The 26,792-nt window shown below is 37.3% G+C and overlaps 1 protein-coding gene across 10 annotated transcripts in view; it reads right to left on the reverse strand.

The window, feature by feature from the left end:
- The window catches only part of PTPN20 (protein tyrosine phosphatase non-receptor type 20), a 115,768-nt gene that overhangs the window by 83,248 nt on the left and 5,728 nt on the right, over positions 1-26,792 (reverse strand). For 6 of the 10 annotated variants that reach the window (XR_001906328.2, XR_002524277.1, XM_031652338.1 and 3 more), the window contains exons 1-2: positions 2,715-2,753; positions 1,711-1,864 (exon numbers count right to left, since the gene is read on the reverse strand). The exons of 3 other annotated variants lie outside the window; for them this stretch is intronic. Coding sequence is in view for 4 of the 7 variants with exons in the window: in XM_031652338.1 (XP_031508198.1) it covers positions 1,711-1,744 (34 nt within the window). In the remaining 3 variants the exon portion in view is untranslated. Of the gene's footprint in view, positions 1-1,710; positions 1,865-2,714; positions 2,754-7,820; positions 8,766-26,792 lie in introns of those variants that run through there. One more of the 10 variants, XM_021943293.2, reaches the window with a different exon arrangement.

Genomic DNA, 26,792 nt, shown 5'->3' on the forward strand with positions numbered 1-26,792 from the left:
ATGCAAAAATCAGTAGCATTTCTATACACCAATAACAAACTACCTGAAAAAGAAATCAAGTAAGCAATCTCATTTATAATAACTACAAAAAAAATACCTAGGAATAAATTTAACCAGAGATTAAAGATCTCTACAATAAAAACTATAAAAAATTGATGAAATAAATTGAAGAAGACACAAACCAATGGAAAGACATTCCATGTTCATGGAATGAAAGAGTAAATATTTTTAAAATGACAATATAACCAAAGGAATCTGAGAGCTCAATGCAATTCCTATCAAAATACCAATGATATTATTCAGAGAAATTTTAAAATCCTAAAATTCACATGGACGTACAAAAAATGCTCCAAATAGTCAAAGCAATTCTGAGCCAAGAAAAACAAAAACAAAATAAAAACAAACAACAACAACAAAAAAAAACAAGAACAAAGCTTGGGGTATCACACTACCTGACTTCAAAATACACTACAAATCTATAGTAACCACAAAATTATGACACTGGCATAACAACAGGCACATATAGCAGTGGAATAGAATAGAGAACCCAGAAATAATTCCATATGTTTATAGCCAACTCTTTTATGACAAGGCACAAAGAACATATATTGGGGACAAGAGAGTCTCCTCTATAAATGGTCCTGGAAATAACTGGATATTCCTATGCAGAATAAACTTAGATTCCTATCCCTCACCTTACACAAATATTGCATAATCTGACTTATAGATGGAATCCAGGCTCATAAAAGCAGATAGCAGAATGGTGGTTGCCAGAGGATAGGCGAAGGAGGAAATGGGGAGTTGTTGGTCAGATGGTATCAAGTATCAGTTATACTAGATGAATACGTTCTGAAGATCTGATGTACAGCATAATACATACAATACTGTATTTAATGATATTTGCTAAGAGGGTAGATCTTATGTTTGTAATACACACATACACACACACACACGCACAAAGAAAGAAAATGGTAACTATGTGAGGTGGTGGATATGTTAGCTTAATTGTGGTAATCATTTCACAGTATATAGACAAATCAAAACATCAAGTTGCACACCTTACATATACACAATTTCGTCAATTATGCCTCGATAAGGATTGGAAAAACACTTCTAAGGAGGAAGCAATAGTAATGACAAGGAGGGCAGGTAGAAAAGGGAATAGAAGCTGGGCTGAATGTGGAAGGAATGAGAAAATGCATAAAAGACATACTGAAAAATGATGGCAAGCTAGTAATGTTTTAAGCAAGACAATGACAATATGGGTCAGCTGGGAGACAGCTGACATTTAACTAAATCAAAAACCTTAGAAATGTGTAAGCCCTGAGTTCACATCTAACAAAATTATGAAAACAAACAGCTTTGTGGCAGATTACAGGTTGTTTTTACTGTCTTGTTGTTTTGTGTTTTTATGCTTTTTAGTACTTTCCAAATTCTTCACAATAAACCTATATTACATTTATAATCAGGAAAAAAATGCTATTTGAAAAGAGTAAAGTAAAACACTAGAGTCTAATTGTTGTTACTCTAAGTGTGATGGCTTATTAGAAATGCAGAGTCTTGCCCCCGTCCCCCACCTCACCAAGACCCAGGAGATCAGAATATGCAGGATAATAATCCACAGGTGGTCCCTATGCAAATCTACAGTCTGAGAGGCACTGCTGTAGCTCCTCCTGATCCCATACCCACAAAAGTAGATGATGCACCTACCAGACTCTGCTCTAAAGTCCCTAGGTGAAGACATGTTCCCATCCCCTAAATTAGACTGGTAAAAGGCTTCTTCAGAAGTGGAACCTTAATATCCTGTGAGTCAGGCCAAAGGTCTAATTAGTATCCTGGGGGCCAGCAAATAATTTTTGTTCACCTAGTAAAACACACAAAGCCAAAGATTTTTCTGTTAGACAACTGGAGCTATCACAGCTTTGACATATTATTACTCAATTCAAAATATTTAAAACAGTGCAATTTTAATTAAAGACAATTAAAACAAATTTCATTTGAAATTTTATCAAATAATTTCAGGATATTCCTTGAGAATTGGAGATACGCTTATTTATTCAAATACCAGAGCTTAAATATGCTATACCTTGCATTCCACAAATAAATATGTGAATGGCCCTCCACTCCAATGATGTATCTCTTTATATAAACACACACTCACACACATAGACACACACACACACACACAAATGCAATCAGTGTCACTCAATGGAAACTCAATTATTTAAATGCCACACTTAAGCTAAATTAGGTGCTGAGAATTCAGTACTGAATAAATAAGAATTAATTACAGAGCCTGTCTTCAAAGAGTTCTTGTTCATTCAATCTATAAAAAGTTCTCGCACAGAATAAATATTTTTTCTTTTCTAACTTCCCATAAAGGGCCTGTAAGGCCATGTTACATTGCTCCCATTGGTTAAAATACCAAGAATACTTTTTGTCTGGAGACCTTTCCATTAACTACCAGCAAATAAAATGGTATTGCTGTAATCTGAATCTAAAATGAATGTTGTGAAACAGATTTATCTTAAAACTTTGAGATATAAGTGTTAAAAAATTATTTAAGGCTGGGTGTGGTGGCTCATGCCTACAATCCTAACATTTTGGGAGGCCGAGGTAGGAGGATCGCTTGAGTTCAGGAGTTTAAGACCAGCTGGGGCAACTGAGCGAAACCCTGTCTCTACAAAAATTAGATGGATATGGGTGGCACACACCTGTGGTCCCAGCTACTCCAGAAGCTGAGGTAGGAGAATGGCTTGAGCCTGGGAGGCAGAGGATACAGTGAGCTGAGATCATGCCACTGCAGTCCAGTGTGGTCAACAGAGCCAGACCCTGTGGCAAAAAAACAAAAAAATAAAAAAACAAACAAATAAAAAACCTAAAATGTGAAAGTAAGGCAAAAAGACAAGTGGAATGTCACTTCAATGTCATAAAATAATGACAGGCCATCCCAAAGATTACTTATGTGGGGAAATTGTACTTTATTAAGTTCATTGTTTACTACTGATTAAAAGTCCTAGATTTAATGCAATTACAAGGTAACCTATAGATTTTTGTCCAGCAGTGATACAAATAATTTCTGTCTGATAAAGTAACACTAAAGATTATAATTTATTTCTGTCTGATATTAACCAAGTTTTCTTAATCTAATCTAGCATTCTTACTCTAACATTGGTTCAAAATGCCAGTGAAAAACCTAGATCCTCAAATTGCTCTTTGAACTACCTTTGCCATCTTCCTGGTTTATTCACTAATTAATACATTGAGTAAAATGTTTAACCTGGTTTCATTTCAAATTTGTATGAGTCACATTTTTAATTTTTAAAAAACTCTACTTTGACAAGGGGAAGAATATCTTTTTTAAATAGGAGGAGGGCTAGGCACAGTGGCTCACACCCGTAATCCCAGCACTTCAGGAGGCCAAGGTGGGAAGATCACTTGAGCTCAAGAGTTTGAAGCCAGCCTGAGCAACGCAGTGAGACCTCATCTCTACCAAAAATTTAAAAAAAAAAAAAGATAGCCAGGTGTGGTGGCACTCACCCATAGTCCCAGCTACTTGGGCAGCTAAGGCAGGAGGATTACGAACCCGCGAGACAGAGGCTGCAATAAGCTATGATTGTGCTACACTGTACTCCAGCCTAGGCAACAGAGCAAGACTCTGTCTCAATTAAAAACAAAAACAAAAGGATGGCAGTGGTCTTGTGACTGGTAGTGAGGTAACAGATTTCAGTGAGGAGCCTTCCCTGGAAGCAGACATGAGATCTTAAGGACCTCAGAATTAACTAAGAACCTCTAAGAATGACACCTAAGCTTCTGCCTACCAACTATGTGATTGAAAAGATACAAAATAGTACAATTTTAACTAAAGACAAAATAAATTTTGTTTCGAATTTCATCAAGTAATTTCAAGACACTCCTTGATAACTGGAGACACTCATTACTAATTCAAATACTAGGGTTTAAACATACTATACCTTGCATTCCACAAATAAATATGTGAATGGCCCTCTACACCAATGACTTATCCTCTTTATGTAAATACACACACATATTAGTAAGATCTCTCTAGTGCACAGATGAATAAACTAAAATTCATATCAAACCATACCAACAGTCAGTTGTTCAAACCTTCCATCAGAACAGCTTTGATCAGAAATGCATGCCTAATCCTAGTATTTTAATAAACAACAGTGCAGTGAGTCACAGATAACCCTACAGAAACACAAAGAATTAAACTGGATAAATTTCCCTTTCCTGACATGTTTTCTAGTGTATCTTAAAATAGACAAAACAAAGCAATATTAAAATGATTAACATTTAATTCAATTTTGAGTTGCAGCTACTGTAGTAAATCAGTAATAGGATCATACAAGTCAACATCAACACAGGTGTACTGAAATTTTAGATAGCCTAGAAAAGTATGATATGATATGAAAAGTATGATATGATAAAAACAAAATCTTCATTTGCAGAAGAAAACTTTTCAGAAAATATAGTGCAAACTTTTACCATATTTCCCACCTCCCCTCAAGCTTGGCTAAGTAAGTCCCTGCAAGTGCTTCCCCTATAAGCTCCATGTTTTATAATGATTTCTGGACTCATCTCCTAGGGTTGGACCATAAGCATCTTGAGGACAGAAACTATAACATTTTCATTTTTGAATCTCCAGCCACTAAACTAACACATTGGAGACATGCAAGAAATGTTTGAGGGACTAATTAGTTAATTCCATAAAGAACGTGTATGTATCACCAGGTAACTAATCTGCATGTCCACATCAAGAGCTCTGAGAAGTCACAGAGGTATCACTTGAGTGATAGGCACTTGGTCCCTGAGGGAAAGAATGTGAAAGATATTGAGGGACCAGTGGTCAGGTCTGTAAGACAAAGGTTTCCCTCCAACTCCTGGGGAAGGTGCAATAGTATAGAAAATAGAGAATTAGCCCTGATAAAAGGGAAATCCTTTAAAAAGTATTACTTATTCTATGATAGAGCGCTGAGGATAGAGGAACAAAAGCTCCAATATGAAACAAAGTGATCCCATCTAATCATAAAAAAAAGAAAAACTGCAAGTGTTTAGTTTGCTCAGGAAACAAAAGCAAAACACCTTTCCTCAGGTGGCAGGGTGACATAATTGGAGAATCAGTGAATACTGTACATATTCTCAAATCCTCAGCCAGGACAGGATTTTCAGTCTATCTCAAACTCTCTCAAAACTGAAACAGGTGCTAACAAACACTATTTCTTCACAGTGGACTTTGGGTTGGGTGCAAGATGTGAAAACATACAATTTAAAATGACATGCTCAGCACCTTGGGCCTCTGGCAATTCTTAGCACCAGGGCTGGGGCTACCTCTAATTCTTGTGAAAGTTCTATCACACACTACTCCCTGAGACTTATACTAGCCTGAAGAGAAGGGAATGAAAGAAGTCTCAAATGTTCAATAGTGACTGACTCTTGCCCCACCTGTAGTCACCCCAGGGATAAGAGTTCTTTCCTCTGAAATCTGTATTTCCTGTGTCTAAATTCTCAGTATAAGCTTCTTAGGCTACTAGTAATTATTTGGCAGGTTTTATGCCTTTTAATAATGATTTTTAGTTTTTTATAAAGAATGGTGGTATTGCTTTTTCTGATTATAAACGTAACCATTAAGAAATGTCATTCCATGGTTTCTTATTCTCTGTAGTATGTGAGTGTGAGGGCTGGGGGCTCAGAGGGAAGCGGGGAGAAGTGAAGTGCTGAAGTGCTACCTCCAGAGCCACTGACAGTTCGCCCAATGCAATCAGACAAAACAAGAAAAATAAAATAAAAGGATTAATATTGGGGAGGAAGAAAGAAAACCGTCTTTATTTGCAAGGTTAAAAGCTTTATACATAATTATACCTCAATAAAGTTGATTTTTAAAAAGCTGCAAAAAGATAATGTACTTCAATTAAAATAAAATATAGAAACACTTGTATAAAGATAATATCAAGTGACTAATGTAAGTTTAAACATTAAAAAATAGTTGCTACCCACCCATCATAGACATGAGAACAAACTGTCACCATCTGTGTTAGCAGCAAGCTCACTAAGGATTACTGTAAGCATCCATTGGAACAATGGAAGACTTAACGTTCCAAAGGCACTGGAACCCTATGTCAACAATGCTTCACCCCTTGAAACCCAGGCACTGATGATAGCGTTGCCATAAGCTACATTCTGAGTAAATACTTTTTCAATTATTAGAATGGTTCAAGTAAAAGTGATTAATGACTTAAGACATCTTTCCGAAATGACTCTGTTATCTGGATGCTTCTGCTATTAAGGTGCCAAGGCAAACAACCTTCTACTGTTTATTTCATTCATGATATAAATTGCTTTGGCATACTCCCTCCAACCTCCTGAACCTCAGGTCCATCCGTTTGTCCATCTGTCTGTTTAAACTTCTTTTCTTCCCTCCTTCCTACATTCCTCTCTCTCTCTTTCGGAAGTGTATCAGTAATTACAAGAGGGTGCTTTATTTCAAAATACACAATTCCTGTACCTCCAATCACTGCTACCAAGCAAAAAAGTTCACTGTTTAATGTGTTAGAAGCCAATACTATGGCACTGGGTTTTTGAGAAAAGAAAGACTTTTTTGTAGGTCAACCAACAGGGAGACAGAAGTCTAGCTCAAATCTGTCTCCATGTACTGTTTTTAAGGCAGTATTTTTATTAGAACACATTGAGGGAGTGAATTTGGGGATAGCAGGAGATTGGCAGAAAGAAAAGGGTGGCTGAAAAGGCTTTGGGTATGTGCAGTATCTCTTCATGCTGTCTCATGGGTCACATATGTAAATTCCGGGGGAGTTAGTACAAAACATGCAGTGGAAATGTGGGCTGTGGTGTCAGCAAGCTCATACTATGTAGACTCTAGTTTGCCATATTGGTTCCAACTGATTTCAGCCAGTTTTGTTATCTTAAAAGCAGAGAGAATTTCAGTGTTTCAGAAAGTTGTTTTTGTTTTTTGTTTTTATCAACCAATCCTATAAATTCAAGAATTTCTCTTTGCCACTGATTAACTCTTTGGGGCACAGTTTCATTAGTAGACCTCAGCTTCCATACTCCAAAGAACTACTTATTTACTGGGTGCAGCTGAACCATTTCCATAACTGAGATCATGTAAGTCAGGAATGTATACACATTACATATGTGTGCAGACAAAAGTTCATGACTTCACCTACCAGGTCCAAGACGAGTCTCCTTAGGAATGCCTGCATACAAGACTGGCACTTGGCTGGTGTCTGGGAACTTGGCTGGTAAAATCATTGCCTATACTAATACAAAATTTTTTCTAAATGAGAAAAGTAGCTCATTTCTCCTAAAACATCTTCCTTCCTTCTAGGTATCTGGAATTTCAGTGACTGCTATCAGTCGCACTGACAGTCTGTGCCCATGACTAACCCCTGATAAAGACCCTAAATTCTTATGTTCAGATGAGCTTCCCTGATAGACAACACTTCACACAAGTTCTCATACCTTGTTATTCAGAAAATTAAGTGCATCCTACGTGACTCACAAGGAGAATATTCCAGGGAGATTGTGTCTGATTTTCCTTTGTTGATTTTGCTTCATACCTTTTCAGTCTACCATATCTTAGCCATGAATGTGACTACCTGCTGAAACCTATGAATCCTTCTATCCAATTGCTGAACCTGGGAGTAGTCTTAGATAGCTCTGACAAAGGCTAGTGTGGGAAATACATTGTCGTCCTCATTAACAGACCCTTCTTAGTTATATCTCACTTTCTAAGTTCCTGCCTTCCACTTCCCAGGAGAGAAAAAACCACACAGCATTACCTGAACATCATCCCAGGGTAATCACAGAACACTCATCTCTGCAAAAGAAGGAAAAACGAACTAGGTAATGTTGCAATATTTTTAACTGCAAATAATTTTGCGTACAAGGCTTACCTACATTTGACTATTTTTGCACTAAATGCTTAAAAGTAACAAGCTAGTATCTTCTTAATGTAAAAATATACATGTCCAACAAAATTTAACTTGTTCTGCTATCATGAAAAGAGGAATTGCAGACAAATGTCTCATAATGTGCAGTCAATGGGCTTATATAAATAAGGACTAAAATTACAGGCTTAATAAGAGATCATCAAACCAGGGAAAACTCCAAGTAAAATTATAATACACAGTTGTCCCTGCCACCTGAGACTCACCTGAGACTCATACTTTCCTTCCAACATGCCTGTTTTACCTATTCCCTCAAGGCTCAGACTTCAAATGAGTTCCCTTTAAGTAGATAAGAACAGTTTCGCAACAGATTCCAGAAAAACCAATATGCCACCTAAAGGACAAGGAAGGCATCTGCACTAAGAAAATGAAAAGAAATCAGAGAGAGAACTTCCTGACTTACTCAGATCATATCCATGGGTCCACATATGTCTAAAGGCCAACCTTGTCCTTAATCTTTAGCCATTTAATCTATAAAATAAAAGATTTAGAAAAGGGCTATGGGCAATATGGATCTTTTGCAGATACAAAATTTTTTAAGTCCATAAACTTTCTCCTTAAAATACTGAAGACCATTAGTAATGGTTATAATATTCTTGTCTGAACTGAGAGCTATAGTCAGGCTCCTTTTAGAAGCCCTGCCATGAACAGAGAAAAAAGAAAAGGCATGTTCCTACTCCTTTATCCTCTGTAGACATCTTTCCCATGATAAGTTAATAATGAGAAGAGAAAACCAACCTTCTAGATTTCTCATCATTTAATGGTATGAACCCTAAGTTTCTGAAGCCTAGTTAAAGAAAAAAGAAAAAAGAAAAAAGGAAGGAGAAGGAGAAAGAGAAGGAGAAGAAGAAGGAGAAAGAGAAGGAGAAGAAGAAGGAGGAGGAGGAGGAGGAAGAGGAAGAAGAAGAAGAAGAAGAAGAAGAAGAAGAAGAAGAAGAAGAAGAAGAAGAAGAAGAAGAAGAAGCCCTCATTTGAAATTCTTCCCTCCTAGCTACCACCTTCCCCACCTTTCCTTCCTCTGTGGTCCCCAGAGTCAGATATGAGGTAATAGGTGGAAAACACTTCCCCTGTGATAAGCAGAGGATGCCTGAGCCACCCACTTCTGGTACTAAAGCTGTTCCTAAAGAATATAATGGTACCTATGTTTTGGGGGACTCTATGCTACTTCTAGGAAGTGAGTGGCTAAAGTTTCACAGTGACTAATTCAAGAACAAACAGAAGAAAAGGACAAACAGAAAGAGGCATGCCCTTAGCCTCAATCAGATAGTTCTAAGAAAGCGATTAGGATGGTTTGGAGATTACCAGTCCCATACCTTATCCAGTCACCAAACAACCCAGGCTGGATGTGGTTGCCTGGCAACCACACCTTCCATGTACCAAGCCACAAGTATGTCTTTCAGGTGTGTGATCACCTGAAAATTTTTAATTTTTAGGTTCATTTTATATAACGCACCTAAAAATTCTTCCAGTCTATACACAATTCCAAAGCCACTTCCATGTTTTTTAGGTACTTATTACAACAGAAAAAGATTTCCTGGTATCAAAATATGTATTCATTTCCTATGGCTGCCATAACAAAGTGCTACAAATTGGATGGCTTAAAGAGGCAGAAATGTATTCTCTCACAGTTCTGGGGGCAAAAGTCTGAGGGTGGCAGCAAGGCCATGCCCTCTCTTAGGCCCCAGGGAAGGATGTTTCCTTGTCTCTTCCTAACTTTTGGTGGTTTCAGTAATCCTTGATGTTCCCTGGTTATAGACATCCCACTCCAATTTCAGCCTCTGCTGATACAGGAATTTCTCCCTCTGTCTGTGTCCAAATTTCCTTTGTTTTACAGGGACACCAATCATTGTATTAGGACCTCAGCTTAAGTTGTTGGACTCACAGGTATCTGGGGTTAGGACTTCAAAATATTCTCTTGGGGTATAAAATGCAACCACACAACAATAACAAAAGAGAAAATCTAGGCGATCTTGGTTTTGACAATGAGATTTTAAATACAACACCAAAAGGATAATCCAGGAAACAATGTTGATAAGTTGGACTTTATTAAAATTAAAAACTACTTTTCTGCAAAATACACTGTTAAGAGAATACAAAGACAAGCTACAGACCAGGAGAAAATGTTTGAAAAACACATATCCGATAGAAAAGTTCTAATAAAAAATATACAAAGAACTCTTAAAGTTCAACAATGAAAAAACAAACAACCTCATTTAAAAAATGGCAAAATAGGCATGTCACTGCAAATTCCGTGAAACAGGAGAAAAACTGTGAGTTCCCAGAGTGTAAGAGGGAGAAAACCGACCTCCAAACACACATCCCTACTAGGAATCTGAAAATCCAGATCACAGGAGAATAATTTAACCTTACCTAGAGATGAAAGGATTTAGAGAGTCACACAAAATATAAAAGTAGAAGTAGCAGCAGGAAGTGCCTTATATGAACTCCTCGTCTCCAGCTCGAGCACAGGGAAGCCATTCCTGACTATATCTCACTGGGGCCCTTGAGGAAGGCAACCAGCAGAATTGTGAAAGTGTTGTGGGGTGAAGAAAGCTCCCGGATGAAATTGGTAGTGGTTTTGACTGGGCTCACATTTTCTGGAGTAGAGTCCGAGGAAGGAGCAGGAGCTGCTGCAGATACAAGCAAGTGCAGGAGTACAAGAACTGCCACCAACAGAGCAGGGGCAAGGTCTGAGCGGGGCATTGCAGAATATGTGGGCTTGCCAACTTTATGGGAGATGAGTCAGGCCTCTTGCTACTGGCTATCCCTGACTTCCCTGGCAAACTATATAATACAGCATAGATTATATGGTGGTCAAGAGGTGGTCAAGATTCCCTATAGAACATAATCCCATTGGCCGAAGAACCAACTCCCAGACCCCACAGTGGCCTGAGCAAACCCCGCCCAAGGAGAGTCTGAAACCAGATCTGCCTAATCTGCTGCCACCTGATGGCATTTCCCTACCTGCCCTGGTAGCTGAACACAAAACATAGAAACTCTGGGGAACTTTATCCCCTGAACCCTGCCCCCAGCACCTGAGAAACAAAAATACTTACCCTGGCCGTCTTAGGGCAGACTTAGAGCCCCGTACTAGTATCATAGCTGGTGCTCTTCTGAAAATTCCACCTCCTGGCTAGAGGCCAACCAACTCAGGCCATTACAGCAACACATAACAGAATAATCCTGATCCCAGGAAGGGGAAGTCAACACCTAATTCCACTGCCTGAAACATCCTGGCTAACCAGAGGTCCTAAGTGTATCCACTTGACAACTTCACTGTAGCATAACCAGCATTCAAGAAAGCCAGAACAGTAAACATTATCTACAATCAAGGACTCTCAGAGTCTACTTCACTTCACTGCCACCTCTACCAGAACAGGTGCTGGTATCCATGGCTGGGGGACCTGAAGACGGATCACATCATAGGACTTTTTGCAGACATCCCCCAGCAGCAGCCCAGAGCCTGGTAGCCCCACTGGGTGGCCAGACCCAGAAGAACAATAACTATCACTGCAGTCCAGCCCTCAGGAAGTACCATCCTTAAGGGAATGGGGAGAACACCACATCAAATGATCGCTCCATGGGACAAGAGAATCTGAACATCAGGCCTTGAGTTTCAGATCTCTCTACTGAAATAGTCTACCCAAATGAGAAAGAACCAGAAAAGTAATTCTGGTAACAAGACAGAACATGGTTCTCTAACAGCTCCAAAAGATCACACCAGCTCCCCAGCCAAGAACAAATCTCTGAAGTGCCACATAAAGAATTCAGAAGGTTGATTATTAAGCTACTCAAGGAGATACCAGAAAAAAAGTCAAAAAAAAGAAAATTTTTAAAAATACAGCATATAAATGAAAAATTCTCCAGAGAAATAGATATAAAAAAAAATCACAACTTCTGGAAATGAAAGACACACTTAAAGAAATACAAAATGCAGTGGAAAGTTTCAGCAACAGACTAGAATAAGTAGAAGAAAAAACTTCAGAGCTCTAAGACAAGGCTTTTGAATTAACACAATCAGACAAAAGCAAAGAAAAAAGAACTTTTAAAAAATGAACAAAGCCTCCAAGAAGTGTGGGATAATGTTAAATGGCCAAATTAAGAATAATAGATGTTCCTGAGGAAGAAGAGAAATCTAAAAGTTTTGAAAATTTATTTGAAGGAATAGTTGAGGAAAACTTCCCTGGCTTTGTTAGAAATCTAGACATCCAAATACAAGAAGCTCAAAAAACACTTGGGATATGCATTGCAAAGAGATCATCACCTAGGCACAGTCATCAGGTTATGTAAAGTCAAGGCGAAGAAAAGAATCTTGAGCTGTGAGACCACCTATAAAGAAAAATGTATCAGATTAACAGCAGACTTAGTAGAAACCTTACAAGCCAGAGGGATTGGGGTCCTATCTTTAGCTTCCTGAAAGGAATTGGGGTCCTATCTTCAGCTTCCTGAAACAAAATAATTGTCAGCCAAGAACTTTGCATCCAGCAAAACTAAGCTTCATAAATGAGGGGGAGATAAAATATTTTTCAGATAAACAAATGCTGAGAGAATTTGCCACTAATAAGTCAGCACTATAAGAAATGCTTAAAGGAGTTTTAAACCTTGAAACAAAACCTCAAAATACACCAAAAAAGAACCTCCTTAGAGCATAAATCTCATAGGGCCTATAAAACAATAACATCATGAAAAAAAGGTTATTAAGGCAACAACTAGCATGATGAATAAAATAGTACCTCACATCTCAATACTAGCATTGACTGTAAGTGGCTGGCCTAAATGCTCCACTCAAAAGATACAGAATGGCAGAATGGATAAAAATCGACCAACCAAGTACCTGTTCTCTTTAAGAGACGCACCTAACACATAAGGACTCACATAAACTTAAGGTAATGGGGTGGAAAAAGATATTCCATGCAAATGGAAGCCAAAAGCAAGCAGAAATAATTTTTCTTATATCAGACAAAACAGACTGTAAAACAGCAACAGTAAAAAAAAAAAAAAAAAAAAAAAGATTAGTCCCACAGGGAAATATCACAATCCTAAAAACATATGCACCTAACACTGGAGCTCCCAAATTTATAAAACAATTGCTATGAGACCAAAGAAATGAGACAGATGGCAACACAATAATATTGAGGAATTTCGATACTCCATTGACAGCACTAGACAGGTCATTAAGACAGTCAACAAAGAAACAATGGGCTTAAGCTACACTCCTGAACAAATGGACTTAAAAGATATTTACAGAACATTCTACCCAACAAATGCAGAATATACACTCTTTACTTCAGTGCATGGAACATCCTCCAAGATAGATCATATAATAGTACATCAAAAAGTCTCAATAAATTTAAGAAAATGAAAATTATATCAAGTATTCTCTTAGACCCCAGTAGAACAAAACTGGAAATTAACTCCAAAAGGAACTCTTGAAATTATACAAATACATGGAAATTAATTAATCTGCTCTTGAACGATCTTTGGGTCAACAATGAAATCAAGATGGAATTTAAAAATTTTTTGAGTTGAACAATAATAGTGAAATAACATCAAAACCTCTAGGATACAGCAAAAGTGGTGCTAAGAAGAAAGTTCAGTGCATTAAATACCTACATCAAAAAGTCTGAAAGAACACAAGCAGACATTCTAAGGTCACACCTCAAGGAACTAGAGAAACAAGAACAAATTAAACCCAAACCCAGCAGAAAAAAAGAAATAACAAAGATCAGAGCAGAACTAAATAAAATTGAAACAAAATATACAAAAGGTAAATGAAACAAACAGCTGGTTCTTTGAAAAGATCGACAAAATTGATAGGCTGTTAGCTAGATTAACCAAGGAGAGAGAAGATCCAAATAGATTCAACTGGAAACGAAACAGGATATTACAACAGATACTATGGAAACACAAAAGCTCATTCCAGGCTACTATGAACACCTTTATGCACACAAACTAGAAAATCTAGAGGAGATAAATAAATTCCTGAAAATATATAGCCCTCCAAGATTAAATGAAGAAATAGAAACTCTGAACAGACCAATAACAAGTAGCAACACTCAGTCAGTAATAATAAAATAAAATGTTAACAACAACAACAGAAAGCCCAGGACCAGAAGGATTTATGGCTGTATTTTATCAGACATTCAAAGAAGAATTGGTACCAATCTTATTGAAACTATTCCAAAAGATAGAGAAAGAGAGAATCCTCCCTAAATAATTCTATGAAGCCAGTATTACCCTAATACCAAAACCAGGAAAGGACATAATCAAAAAAAAAATAGAAAATTACAAACCAATACCCCGATGAACACAGATGCAAAAATCCTCAACAAAATACTAGTTAAGTGAATCCAACAGCATATCAAAAAGATGATATACTATGATCAAGTAGGTTTCATACCAGGGATGGAAGGATAGTTTAACATACATTAGATAAATGTGATATATCACATAAACAGAATTAAAAATCATATGATCATTTTAATAGATGTAGAAAAAGCATTTGACAAAATCCAGCATCCCGTCATAATTAAAAGCCTCAGCAGAACCAGCATAGAAGGCACATACCTCAAGGTAGTAAGAACCATCTATGACAAACCCACAGCCAACATTATACTGAACAGGGAAAAGTTGAAAGCATTCTCTCTGAGAACTGGAACAAGACAAGGATGCCCACTTTCACCACTTCTATTCAACATAGTACTGGAAGTCCTAGCCAGAGTAATCAGACAAGAGAAATAAAGGGCATCCAAATTGGTAAAGAGGAAGTCAAACTGTCACTGTTCACCAATGATATGATTGTATACCTAGAAAAAACTAAAAACTCATCCAAAAAGCTCCTAGATCTGATAAATTAATTCTGTAAGTTTCAAGACACAAAATCAATGTACACAAATCAGTAGCACTGCTATACCTCAACAACAACCAAGCTGAGAAGCAAATCAAGAACTCAATCCCTTTTATAACAGCTACAAAAAATAAAAATAAAATGCTTAGTAATATACTTAACCAAGGAGGTGAAAGATCTGTACGAGGAAAACTACAAAATACTGGTGAAAGGAATCACTGATGACACAAACAAATGGAAATACATACCATGTTCATGGATGGGTAAAATCCATATTGTGAAAATCACTAAACTGCCCAAAGCAGTCTACAGATTCTATGCAATTCTCATCAGAGTATCATCATCATTCTTCACAGAATGAGAAAAAAACCCTAAAATTCATATGAAACCAAAAACGACCCCACACAGCCAAAGCAAGACTAAGCAAAAAGAACAAATCTGGAGGCAACACATTACTCCATTTCAAACTATGCTACAAGGTTATAGTTACCAAAACAGCATGGTACTGGTATAAAAATAGGCATGTAGACCAATGGCACAGAATAGAGAACTTAGAAATAAAGCCAAATACAGCCAACTGATCTTTGACAAAGCAAACAAAAACATAAAATGGAGAAAGGACACCCTGTTCAACAAATTCTGTGATTTACCAGTGGGGAAAGTATCCTTTTCCCACTTTATGGTGCTGGGATAACTGACAAGCCACATGCAGAAGAATGAAACTGGATCCTTATCTCTCGTCTTATACAAAAATCCACTCAAGATGGATCAAAGACTTAAATATAAGACCTGAAACCATAAAAATTCCAGAAGATAACATTGGTAAAACTCTACTAGATATTGGCTTAGGCAAAGACTTCATGACCAAGAACCCAAAAACAAAAGCAATAAAAACAAAAATAAGTAGATAGCACCTGATGAACTTAAAAGCTTCTGCACAGCAAAAGAAATAATCAGCAGAGTAAACAATCAACCCACAGACTGGGAGAAAATATTCATAAACTATGTATCCAACAAAGGACGAATTTCCAGAATCTAAAAGGAACTCAAATCAGAAAGGAAAAAAAAAAATTAAAAAGTGGGCAAAGGCCATGGATAGACAATTCTCAAAAGAAGTTGTACAAACAGCCAATAAACATATGGAAAAATGCTCAATATAACTAACTATCAGGGAAATGCAAATCAAAACTACAATGAGATACCACCTTACCCCTGAAAGAATGGCAATAATTTAAAAATAAAAATTAATAGATGTTGGCATGGATGTGGTGAAAAGGGAACTCTTTTACACTGCTGGTAGGAATGTAAACCAGTACAACCACTATGGAAAACAGTATGGAGATACCCTAAAGAACTAAAAGTAGAATTACCATTTTATCCAGCCATCCCAGTACTGGGTATCTACCCAGAGGAAAAGAAGTCATTATATGAAAAAGACACTTGCACAGGCATGTTTACAGCAACACAATTTGTAATTGTAAAAATAAAGAACAAGCCTAAATACCAATCAAAAGAAAATGTGATATATATATATATACACATACACACACACACACACACACACACACACACATATACACATACATACACCATGGAATACCACTCAGCCATAAAATGGAACAAAATAATGGCATGTACAACAACCTGGTGGAGTTGGAGAACATTATTCTAAGTTGAAATAATTCAGGAATGGAAAACCAAATATCATATATTCTCACTTATACATGGGAGCTCAAGCTATGAGGATGCAAAGACAAAAGAATGATATAATGGACTTTGGGGATTTAGGAGGAAGTTGGGAAGTGGGGTAAGTGATAGAAAGAATACACATTGGGTCCAGTACACACTGCTCAGGTGATGGGTGCACCAAAATTTCGGAAATTATAACTAAAGAACTTATCTATATAATAAAAAACCACCTGTTCCCCCAAAACTATTGAAATCTTTTTTTTTAAAAGGAAACAAGAAATGCCTTCTAAGATGGCTGAATAGGAATAGCTCCAGTCCGCAGCTCCCAGCGTGATCGACGCAGAAGACGGGTGATTTCTGCATTTCCAACTGAGGTACCTGGTTCATCTCATTGGGACTGGTTGGGCAGTGGGTGCAGCCCACAGAGGGCAAGCCAAAGCAGGGTGAGGTGTCGCCTCACCCAGGAAGTGCAAGGGGTCAGGGGATTTCCCTTTCCTAGCCAAGGGAAGCCATGACAGACTGTACCTGCAAAAATGGTACACTCCCACTCTAATACTGTTGTTTTTCCAACAATCTTAGCAAACAGTAGACCAGGAGACTACATCCCGCACCTGGCTCAGTGGGTCCCACACCCACGGAGCCTTGCTCACTGCTAGCACAGCAGTCTGAGATCAACCTGCGAGGCAGCAGTCTGGCAGGGGGAGGGACGTCCGCCATTGCTGAGGCTTGAGTAGGCAAACAAAGCAGCAGGAAGCTCAAACTGGGCAGAGCCCACTGCTGCTCAGCAAGGCCAGCTGCCTCTATAGACTCCACCTCTGGGGGCAGGGCATAGCTGAACAAAAGGCAGTAGAAACTTCTGCAGACTTAAACGTCCCTGACAGCTCTGAAGAGAGCAGTGGTTCTCCCAGGACACTGAGCTCTGAGAATGGACAGACTGCCTCCTCAAGTGGGTCCCTGACCCCCATGTAGCCTAACTGGGAGACACCTCCCAGTAGGGGCCAACTGACACCTCATACAGGTGGTGCCCCTCTGGGATGAAGCTTCCAGAGGAAGGATCAGGCAGCACTATTTACTGTTCTGCAATATTTGCTGTCCTGCAGCCTCCGCTGGTGATACCCAGGCAAACGGGGTGTGGAGTGGACCTCCAGAAAACTCCAACAAAACTGCAGCTGAGGGACCTGACTGTTAGAAGGAAAACTAACAAACAGAAAGGAATAGCATCAATATCATCAAAAAGAGCATCCACACCAAAACCCCATCTGTAGGTCATCAACATCCAAGACCAAAGGTAGATAAAACCACAAAGATGGGGAGAAACCACAGGAGAAAAGCTGAAAATTCTAAAAACCAGAGTGCCTCTTCTCCTCCAAAGGATCGCAGCTCCTCGCCAGCAACAGAACAAAGCTGTACAGAGAATGATTTTGAGGAGGTGACAGAAGTATGCTTCAGAAGGTCTGTAATAACAAACTTCCCCAAGCTAAAGGAGCATGTTTGAACCCATTGCAAGGACACTAAAAACCTTGAGAAAAAGATTAAATGAATTCCTAACTAGAACAGTGTAGAAAAGACCTTAAATGAATGGATGGAGCGGAAAACTTTGGCATGAGAACTTCGTGATGCATGTACAAGTTTCAATAGTCAATTTGATCAAGTGGAAGAAAGGGTATCAGTGATTGAAGATCAAATTAGTGAAATAAAGTGAGAAGAGAAGTTTAGAGAAAAAAGAATAAAAAGAAACGAACAAAGCCTCCAAGAAATATGGGACTATGTGAAAAGACCAAATCTACGTTTGATAAGTGTACCTGAAAGTGACGAGGAGAAGGGAACCAAGTTGGAAAACACTCTTCAGGATATTATCCAGGAGAACTTCCACAACCTAGCAAGGCAGGCCAACATTCAAATTCAGGAAATACAGAGAACACCACAAAGATACATACCCCAAGACACATAATTGTCAGATTCACCAAGGTTGAAATGAAGGAAAAAATGTTAAGGGCAGCCAGAGAGAAAGGTCAGGTTACCCACAAAGGGAAGCCCATCAGACTAACAGTGGCTCTCTCGGCAGAAACCCTACAAGCCAGAAGAGAGTGGGGGCCAATATTCAACATTTTCAAAGAAAAGAATTTTCAACCCAGAATTTCATATCCAGCCAAACTAAGCTTCATAAGTGAAAGAGAAATAAAATCCTTTACAGACAAGCAAATGCTGAGAGATTTTGTCACCACCAGGCCTGCTTTACAAGAGTTCCTGAAGGAAGCACTAAACGTGGAAAGGAACAACTACTACCAGCCACTGCAAAAACATGTCAAATTGTAAAGACCATCAATGCTATGAAGAAACTGCATCAATTAATGGGCAAAATAACCAGCAAACATCATAATGACAGGATCAAATTCACACATGACAATATTAGCCTTAAATGTAAATGGGCTAAATGCCTCAATCAAAAGACGCAGACTCACAAATTGGGTAAAGAGTCAAGACCCATCAGTGTGCTGTATTCAGGAGACCCATCTCACATGCAGAGACAAACATAGGCTCAAAATAAAGGGATGGAAGAAAATCTACCAAGCAAATGGAAAGAAAAAAAAAAAAAGCAGGGATTGCAATTCTAGTCTCTGATAAAACAGACTTTAAACCAACAAAGATCAAAAGAGACAAAGAAGGCCATTACATAATAGTAAAGGGATCAATTCAACAAGAAGAGCTAAGTATCCTAAATATATATGCACCCAATACAGGAGCACCCAGATTCATAAAGCAAGTCCTTAGAGACCTACAAAGAGACATAGACTCCCACAAAATAATAATGGGAGACTTTAACACCCCACTGTCAACATTAGACAGATCAATGAGACAGAAAGTTAACAAGGATATCCAGGACTTGAACTCAGCTCTGCACTAAGTGGACCTAATAGACATCTACAGAACTTCCACCGTAAATCAACAGAGTATGCATTCTTCTCAGCACCACATCCCACTTATTCCAAAACTGACCACATAGTTGGAAGTAAAGCACTCCTCAACAAATGGAAAAGAACAGAAATCACAACAAATTGTCTCTCAGACCACAGTGCAATCAAATTAGAACTCAAAACTGCACAGTTACCTGGAAACTGAACAACCTGCTCCTGAATGACTACTGGGTAAATAACAAAATGAAGGCACAAATAAAGATGCTCTTTGAAACCAATGAGAACAAAGACACAACGTACCAGAATCTCTGGGACACACTTAAAGCAGTGTGTAGAGGGAAATTTATAGTAGTAAATGTCCATTTAAGGGAAAGCAGGAAAGATCTAAAATCAACAACCTAACATCACAATTAAAATAACTAGAGAAGCAAGAGCAAACACATTCAAAAGCTAGTAGAAGGCAAGAAATAACTAAGATCAGAGCAGAATTGAAGGAGAGAGAGACACACACAAAAAGCCCTTCAAAAAATCAGTGAATCCAGGAGCTGGTTTTTTGAAAAGATCAACAAAACTGATGGACCACTAGCAAGACTAATAAAGAAGAAAAGAGATAAGAACCAAATAGATGCAATAAAAAATGATAAAGGGGATATCACCACTGATCCCACAGAAATACAAACTACCCTCAGAGAATACTATAAACACCTCAATGCAAATAAACGACAAAATCTAGAAGAAATGGATAAATTCCTGGACACATACACCCTCCCAAGACTAAACCAGGAAGAAGTTGAATCTTTGAATAGACCAATAATAGGCTCTGAAACTGAGGCAGTAATTAATAGCCTGCCAACTAAAAAAAGTCCAGGATCAGACGGATTCACAGCCAAATTTTACCAGAGGTAAAAAGAGGAGCTGGTACCATTCCTTCCGAAACTATTCCAATCAATAAAAAAAGAGGGAATCCTCCCTAACTCATTTTATGAGGCCGGTATCATCCTGATACCAAAGCCTGGCAGAGATACAACAAAAAAGAGAATTTTAGACCAATATCCCTGATGAACATCCATGCGAAAATTCTTAGTACTGGCAAACTGAATCCAGCAGCACATCAAAAACCTTATCTACCATGATCAAGTCAGCTTCATCCCTAGGATGCAAGCCTAGTTCAACATATGCAAATCAAGAAACGTAATCCAGCATATAAACAGAACCAAAGACAAAAACCACATGATTATCTCAACAGATGCCGAAAAGGCCTTCAACAAAATTCAACAGCCCTTCATGCTAAAAACTCTCAATAAACTAAGTACTGATGGAACACATCTCAAAATAATAAGAGCTATTTATGACAAACCTACAGCCAATATCATACTGAATAGGTAAAAACTGGAAGCATTATCTTGGAAAACTGGCACAAGACAGGGATGTCCTCTCTCACCACTCCTATTCAACATAGTGTTGGAAGTTCTGGTCAGGGCAATCAGGCAAGAGAGAGAAATAAAGAGTATTCAGTTAGGAAAAGTATAAGTCAGATTGTCCCTGTCTGCAGATGACATGATTGTATATTTAGAAAATGCCATCGTCTCAGCCCCAAATCTCCTTAAGCTGATATAAACACCTTTAGCAAAGTCTCAGGATACAAAATCAATGTGCAAAAATCACAAGTATTCCTATATACCAATAACAGACAAACAGCCAGATCTCCCATTCGCAATTCCTACAAAGAGGAATCCAACTTACAAGGGATGTGACGGACCTCTTCAAGGAGAACTACAAACCACTGCTCAACAAAATAAAAGTAGACACAAACAAATGGAAGAACGTTCCATGCTCAGGGATAGGAAGAATCAATATCGTGAAAATGGCCATACTGCCCAAGGTAATTTATAGATGCAATGCCATCCCCATAAGCTACCAATGACTTTCTTCACAGAATTGGAAAAAAACTGCTTTAAAGTTCATATGGAACCAAAAAAGAAATATAGACCAATGGAACAGAACAGAGGCCTCAGAAATAACACCACACATCTACAACCATCTGATCTTTGACAAACCTGACGAAAACAAGAAATTGGGAAAGGATTCCCTATCTAATAAATGGTGCTGGGAAAACTGGCTAGCCATGTGTAGAAAGCTGAAACTGGATTCCTTCCTTATACCTTATACAAAAATTAATTCAAGATGGATTAAGGACTTAAATGTTAGACCTAAAACCATAAAAACCCTAGAAGAAAACCTAGGCAATACCGTTCAGGACATAGGCATGGGCAAGGACTTCATGTCTAAAACACCAAAAGTAATGGCAACGAAAGCCAAAATTGACAAATGGGATCTAATTAAACTAAAGAGCTTCTGCACAGCAAAAGAAACTACCATCAGAGTGAACAGGCAACCTACAGAATGGGAGAAAATTTTTGCAACCTACTCATCTGACAAAGGGCTAATATCCAGAATCTACAAAGAACTTAAACAAGTTTTCAAGAAAAAACAAACAACCCCATCAAAAAGTGGGTGAAGGCTATGAGCAGACACTTCTCAAAAGAAGACATTTATGCCACCAAGAGACACATGAAAAAATGCTCCTCATCACTGGTCATCAGAGAAATGCAAATCAAAACCACAATGAGATACCATCTCATACCAGTTAGAATAGCGATCATTAAAAAGTCAGGAAACAACAGGTGCTGGAGAGAATGTGGTGATTCCTCAAGAATCTAGAACCAGAAATACCATTTGACCCAGCAATCCCATTACTGGGTATATACTCAAAGGATTATAAATCATGCTGCTATAAAGACACATGCACACGTATGTTTAATGCAGTACTATTCACAATAGCAAAGACTTGGAACCAACCCAAATGTCCACAATGAGAGACTGTATTAAGGAAATGTGGCACATATACACTGTGGAATACTATGCAGCCATAAAAATGGATGAGTTCATGTCCTTTGCAGGGACATGACTGTAGCTGGAAACCATCATTCTGAGCAAACTATCACAATGACAGAAAACCAAACACCACATGTTCTCACTCATAGGTGGGAACTGAACAATGAGAACACTTGGACATAGGGTGGTGAACATCACACGCTAGGGCCTGTAATGGTGTGGGGGGCTAGGAGAGGGATAGCATTAGGAGATATACCTTATGTAAATGACAAGTTAATGGGTGCAGCAAACCAACATGGCACATGTATACCTATGTAACAAACCTGCACATTGTGCACACATACCCTAGAACTTAAAGTAAAATAAAAAAAAAAAAAAAAAAGTAAAAGAAACGAAATAAAGTTGGCAAAATATCTAAACTGACACCTCCTAAAAGAAGTTATAATGGTGGCAAATAAGCATATAAGAAGATGTTTAGCATCATATGTCCTTATTGGAATTGCAAACTAAAACAACAATGAGACAATACTATATACCTATTAGAATGGCTAAAAACCAAAAAACTGACAATGGCAAATGCTGGTGAGTATATGGAGCAACAGGAACAATCATTCATTGTCAGTGGGAATGCAAAATGGTACAGCCACTTCAAAGACACTTTAAGCAAATTCCTTCAAAGCTACACATACTGTTGCTATACTATCCAGCAACTGTACTCCTAGGTATTCACCTAATTAATCCGAAAACTTACATTCACACAAAACTTGCATTCAAATGTGTATAGCTGCTTAACTCATAATCACACAAAACTGGAAGCAACCAAGATGTACTTCATAATTTGAACAAACTGTGATATATCCATTGTGGAGACAGAAGTTACTCCATTTTGGATGCTAATCCACTACTCCAACTTCTGATGAACCCCAGTCCTGGAAACTCCTCCTGATTCCTACCTTATTTCCTATCCATAGTGTAAGAACATGTCGACCTTGATGTTATCACACAAATTATAGGCTATGAGACATAGAGAAATCTTACCTGTTCTGGAGGGTTGTCTTTAATTGTCTATGGAGCATATATACACTCTTTCCCTATGGTATATAAACCCTGAGTCTGGGGAGTAATGGTGTGAACATCTGCCTGTCTTAAAAGAACACATTTCTGCCCAAGAACACATTTGTCTCCATAAGTTCCCCCTAAAAATCACCCTCTGCCAATAAACTAGATATGCCTGCCTCATTCTTTGATTTCTTGGCTCCTTCTGTATTTGGGGGTTATTTTGCATATATGGCCCTTTCAAGGAGCATCTATCTATATAATGATAAACAATAAGCTATCAAGCTATAATAAGATATGGAGAAAGTTTAAATCAATGTTTCTAAACAAAAGAAGCCAATTTGAAAGGCTGCATACTATTTAATTCCAACTATATGACACTGTAGGAAAAGCAAAGCTTTTGAGACAGCAAAAAGATCAGTGGTTAGCAGGGGTTCAGGGATTGAGCTGGAATAATGAATAGATGAAGCACAGAAGACTTTTAGGACAATGAAACTATTTTGTATGATACTATAATTGTGGATACATGACATTATACATTTGTCAAAACCCATAGAAATGTACAATATAACTAGTGAACCTTAATGTAAACTAGAGACTTCAGTTAATACTAATCTATGGATATTGATTTATTAACTATAACAAATGTACCAAACAAAAGCAACATATTAACAATGGGGAAAACCATGGGGCTGAGGGGGTATAGGGTAACTTATGGTACTATCTGCTCCATTTTTTATAAATCTAAAACTATTCTAAAAGTAGTCTATAAAATAAGATTTTTAAGAGTGAAGAGAACAAGAATTTAAAAAGATAATTGTCTAAAGCAAATATAATGACAATTACATGGTGAAGTTTATAAGATATGCAGATGTAAAATGTATGGCAATCATAACACAAAGTATGGGTGGGAAATAATGGAAGCATACTGCTGTAAGGTATATATATTATACTATATGTGAAATGATATATTATTTGAAGGTAAACTGTGACAAACTTATATAGCCTAGAGTAACCACTAAGAAAAAGAATAAAAAGAAGGAGAAGAAGCATGGAGGAGAAAAAGCAGAAGCTTTTCTCTGAAAACGGTAGCGTGGAGATAAAATGGAGTAAAAAATTGAGTAAGTAAAGCAAGCCTCATTTAAACCAAAAGAGTATGGGAAAAGAAGGGAATAGATTAGAGCACAGGTAAGGCAAGCGCAAACCTGGCAAGATAACAGATTACAATCTAATCATATCAATAATTATATTAAATGTAAACAGTCTGGCCATCCAAATCAAAAGTCAGGGATTGTCTGACAGGATTTGAAAAGTGAGATCCAATTATATACTGTCTACAAGAAACCCACCTTACCTATAAAGACATGATAAATTTTAAAAATGGAAAAAAGATAATCCATGTAAACACCGATCAAAAGAAAGAATGGCCATATTAACATCGACAACATAGACTTTAAAAAAAGATAAACATTTCCAGAAATAAAAAGGGGCATTACATAATACGTAAGAATTCGAAATGTGTGTGTATCCAACAACATAGCTTCCAAAGTGATAAAATGAAAACTGAAATGAAAAAACAGAAAAATCTACAACAATGTTGGAGACAAGTAGACAGACAATAAGGACAGAAAACCTGAACAACACCATTAAGTAATTTGGCCTAACTTTTATAGGGCATCCCAGCCAACAACAAAATAAGTATTAAAGTAGACATGGAACATTCACAAGGATAGTCCATATTCTGGGCCTAAAAACAAACCATAAAACATTAAACTGAAACACAAAATATGTTTTTTAAAACGGAATTAAAATATAAATCAAAGAAATACATCTTTAAAATTCTCAAATATTTGGAAATTAAAGAATATATTTCTAAATAACTCTAAATTCAAAGAAGTGACAAAGGAAACTATACATTATTCTGAATTGAATGAAGGTAAAAATACAACATCAAAATTCATGGATGCAGCTAAAACAGTGCTGATAGAGAAATTTATAGCGTTAAATATTTATATTAGGAAACAATAGAGGCCTCAAATGAGTAATCTAAGGTCCTACTGTAAGAAATTTAAAAAGAAATTAAATCCAAGGCAAGCAAAAAGAGGGAAATAATAAAGAGCAAAAAATCAATGAAGTGGAAAATAAAAAAACAACAGAGAAAAATCAATGAAATCCAAAACAGATCTGTGAAAAGATTTAAAGAAAAATTACTAACCTCTAGACCCTCAAAGTCCAGTAGAACTTTGTAGAATGACGAAAACATTCTATATAGCAGCACCCTCCAATATGGAAGCCACTTGTGACTCCTGGTCACTTAAAATGTGGCCAGTGTGACTGAGGAACTCAATTTTCAATGTAATTTTATTGAAATTAATTTACATCTAAATAGACACATGTGACTAGGGATAACTATCGAACAGTGCAGCTCTAGACTGACTATTGAAAGAAAGGAAGGGGTGGGAAGGAAAGAGGAAGAGGAAGAGATACAGGGAGAGAAAAAGGGAGGCAGAGAAGATGGAATACACAAATAACCGAAATCTGAAATGAAATGAAAAAGAGGACTTCATTACAGATCCTGATGTTAATGCCATTAAAAGGATAATAAGAAAGTATTACAAACAACTATATGCCAAAGTTGATAACATAGATGAAAGGAACTAATTCCTTGAAAGACACAAAGTACTAAAGTTCACTCAAAAAGAACTGAGTAGCACATAAAATCTGAATAGCCATATATAATTTTAAAACTTGAGTCGATGGTATAAAACTAACACAAGGAAACTCTAGGCCCAGACACCTCCCTGTTGAACTCTACCAAACCTTTAAGGAAGAATAACACTCCTATACAAAATGTTCCAGAAAATAGAAAAGGGAACACTCCCAACTAATTTATGAGACCACCATTAACCTTGATACCAAAATCAAGAATATTACAGACCAATATCTTTATAGACCAGTATCTCTCATGAATATATATGCAAAAAAAAACCCTTAACAAAATATTATCAAATAGAATAGATTTATTTCTCCATTTATTTGGTTTTCTTTCTCTCTTCAATGTTTTATAGTTTTTAGTATTCAAATATTACAGAACTTCATTAGATTTTTCCCTCAGTTTTTCATGTTTTTGATACTATTGTCAATTGTGTTTTTAAGTTTTAATTTCCAATTGTTCACTGTCAGTGATAAATACTATTGATTTTTGTATATTGGCCTCACATCCTGTGTCTTTGCCAAAGTCATGTTATTTCTAGTAGCTTTGTTGTAGATTCCTCAGGTTCCTCATAAACAATCATATTGTCTGTAAATAAAGACAATTTTATTTCTTCCTTTTTAATCTGGTTACGCTTATATCTTTTCCTTCCTTTATTTCACTAACTAGGACCTCCCTATAATGAATAG

The sequence above is a fragment of the Papio anubis genome, chromosome 11 (assembly GCF_008728515.1).
Source record: "Papio anubis isolate 15944 chromosome 11, Panubis1.0, whole genome shotgun sequence".
Taxonomy (NCBI): domain Eukaryota; kingdom Metazoa; phylum Chordata; class Mammalia; order Primates; family Cercopithecidae; genus Papio; species Papio anubis.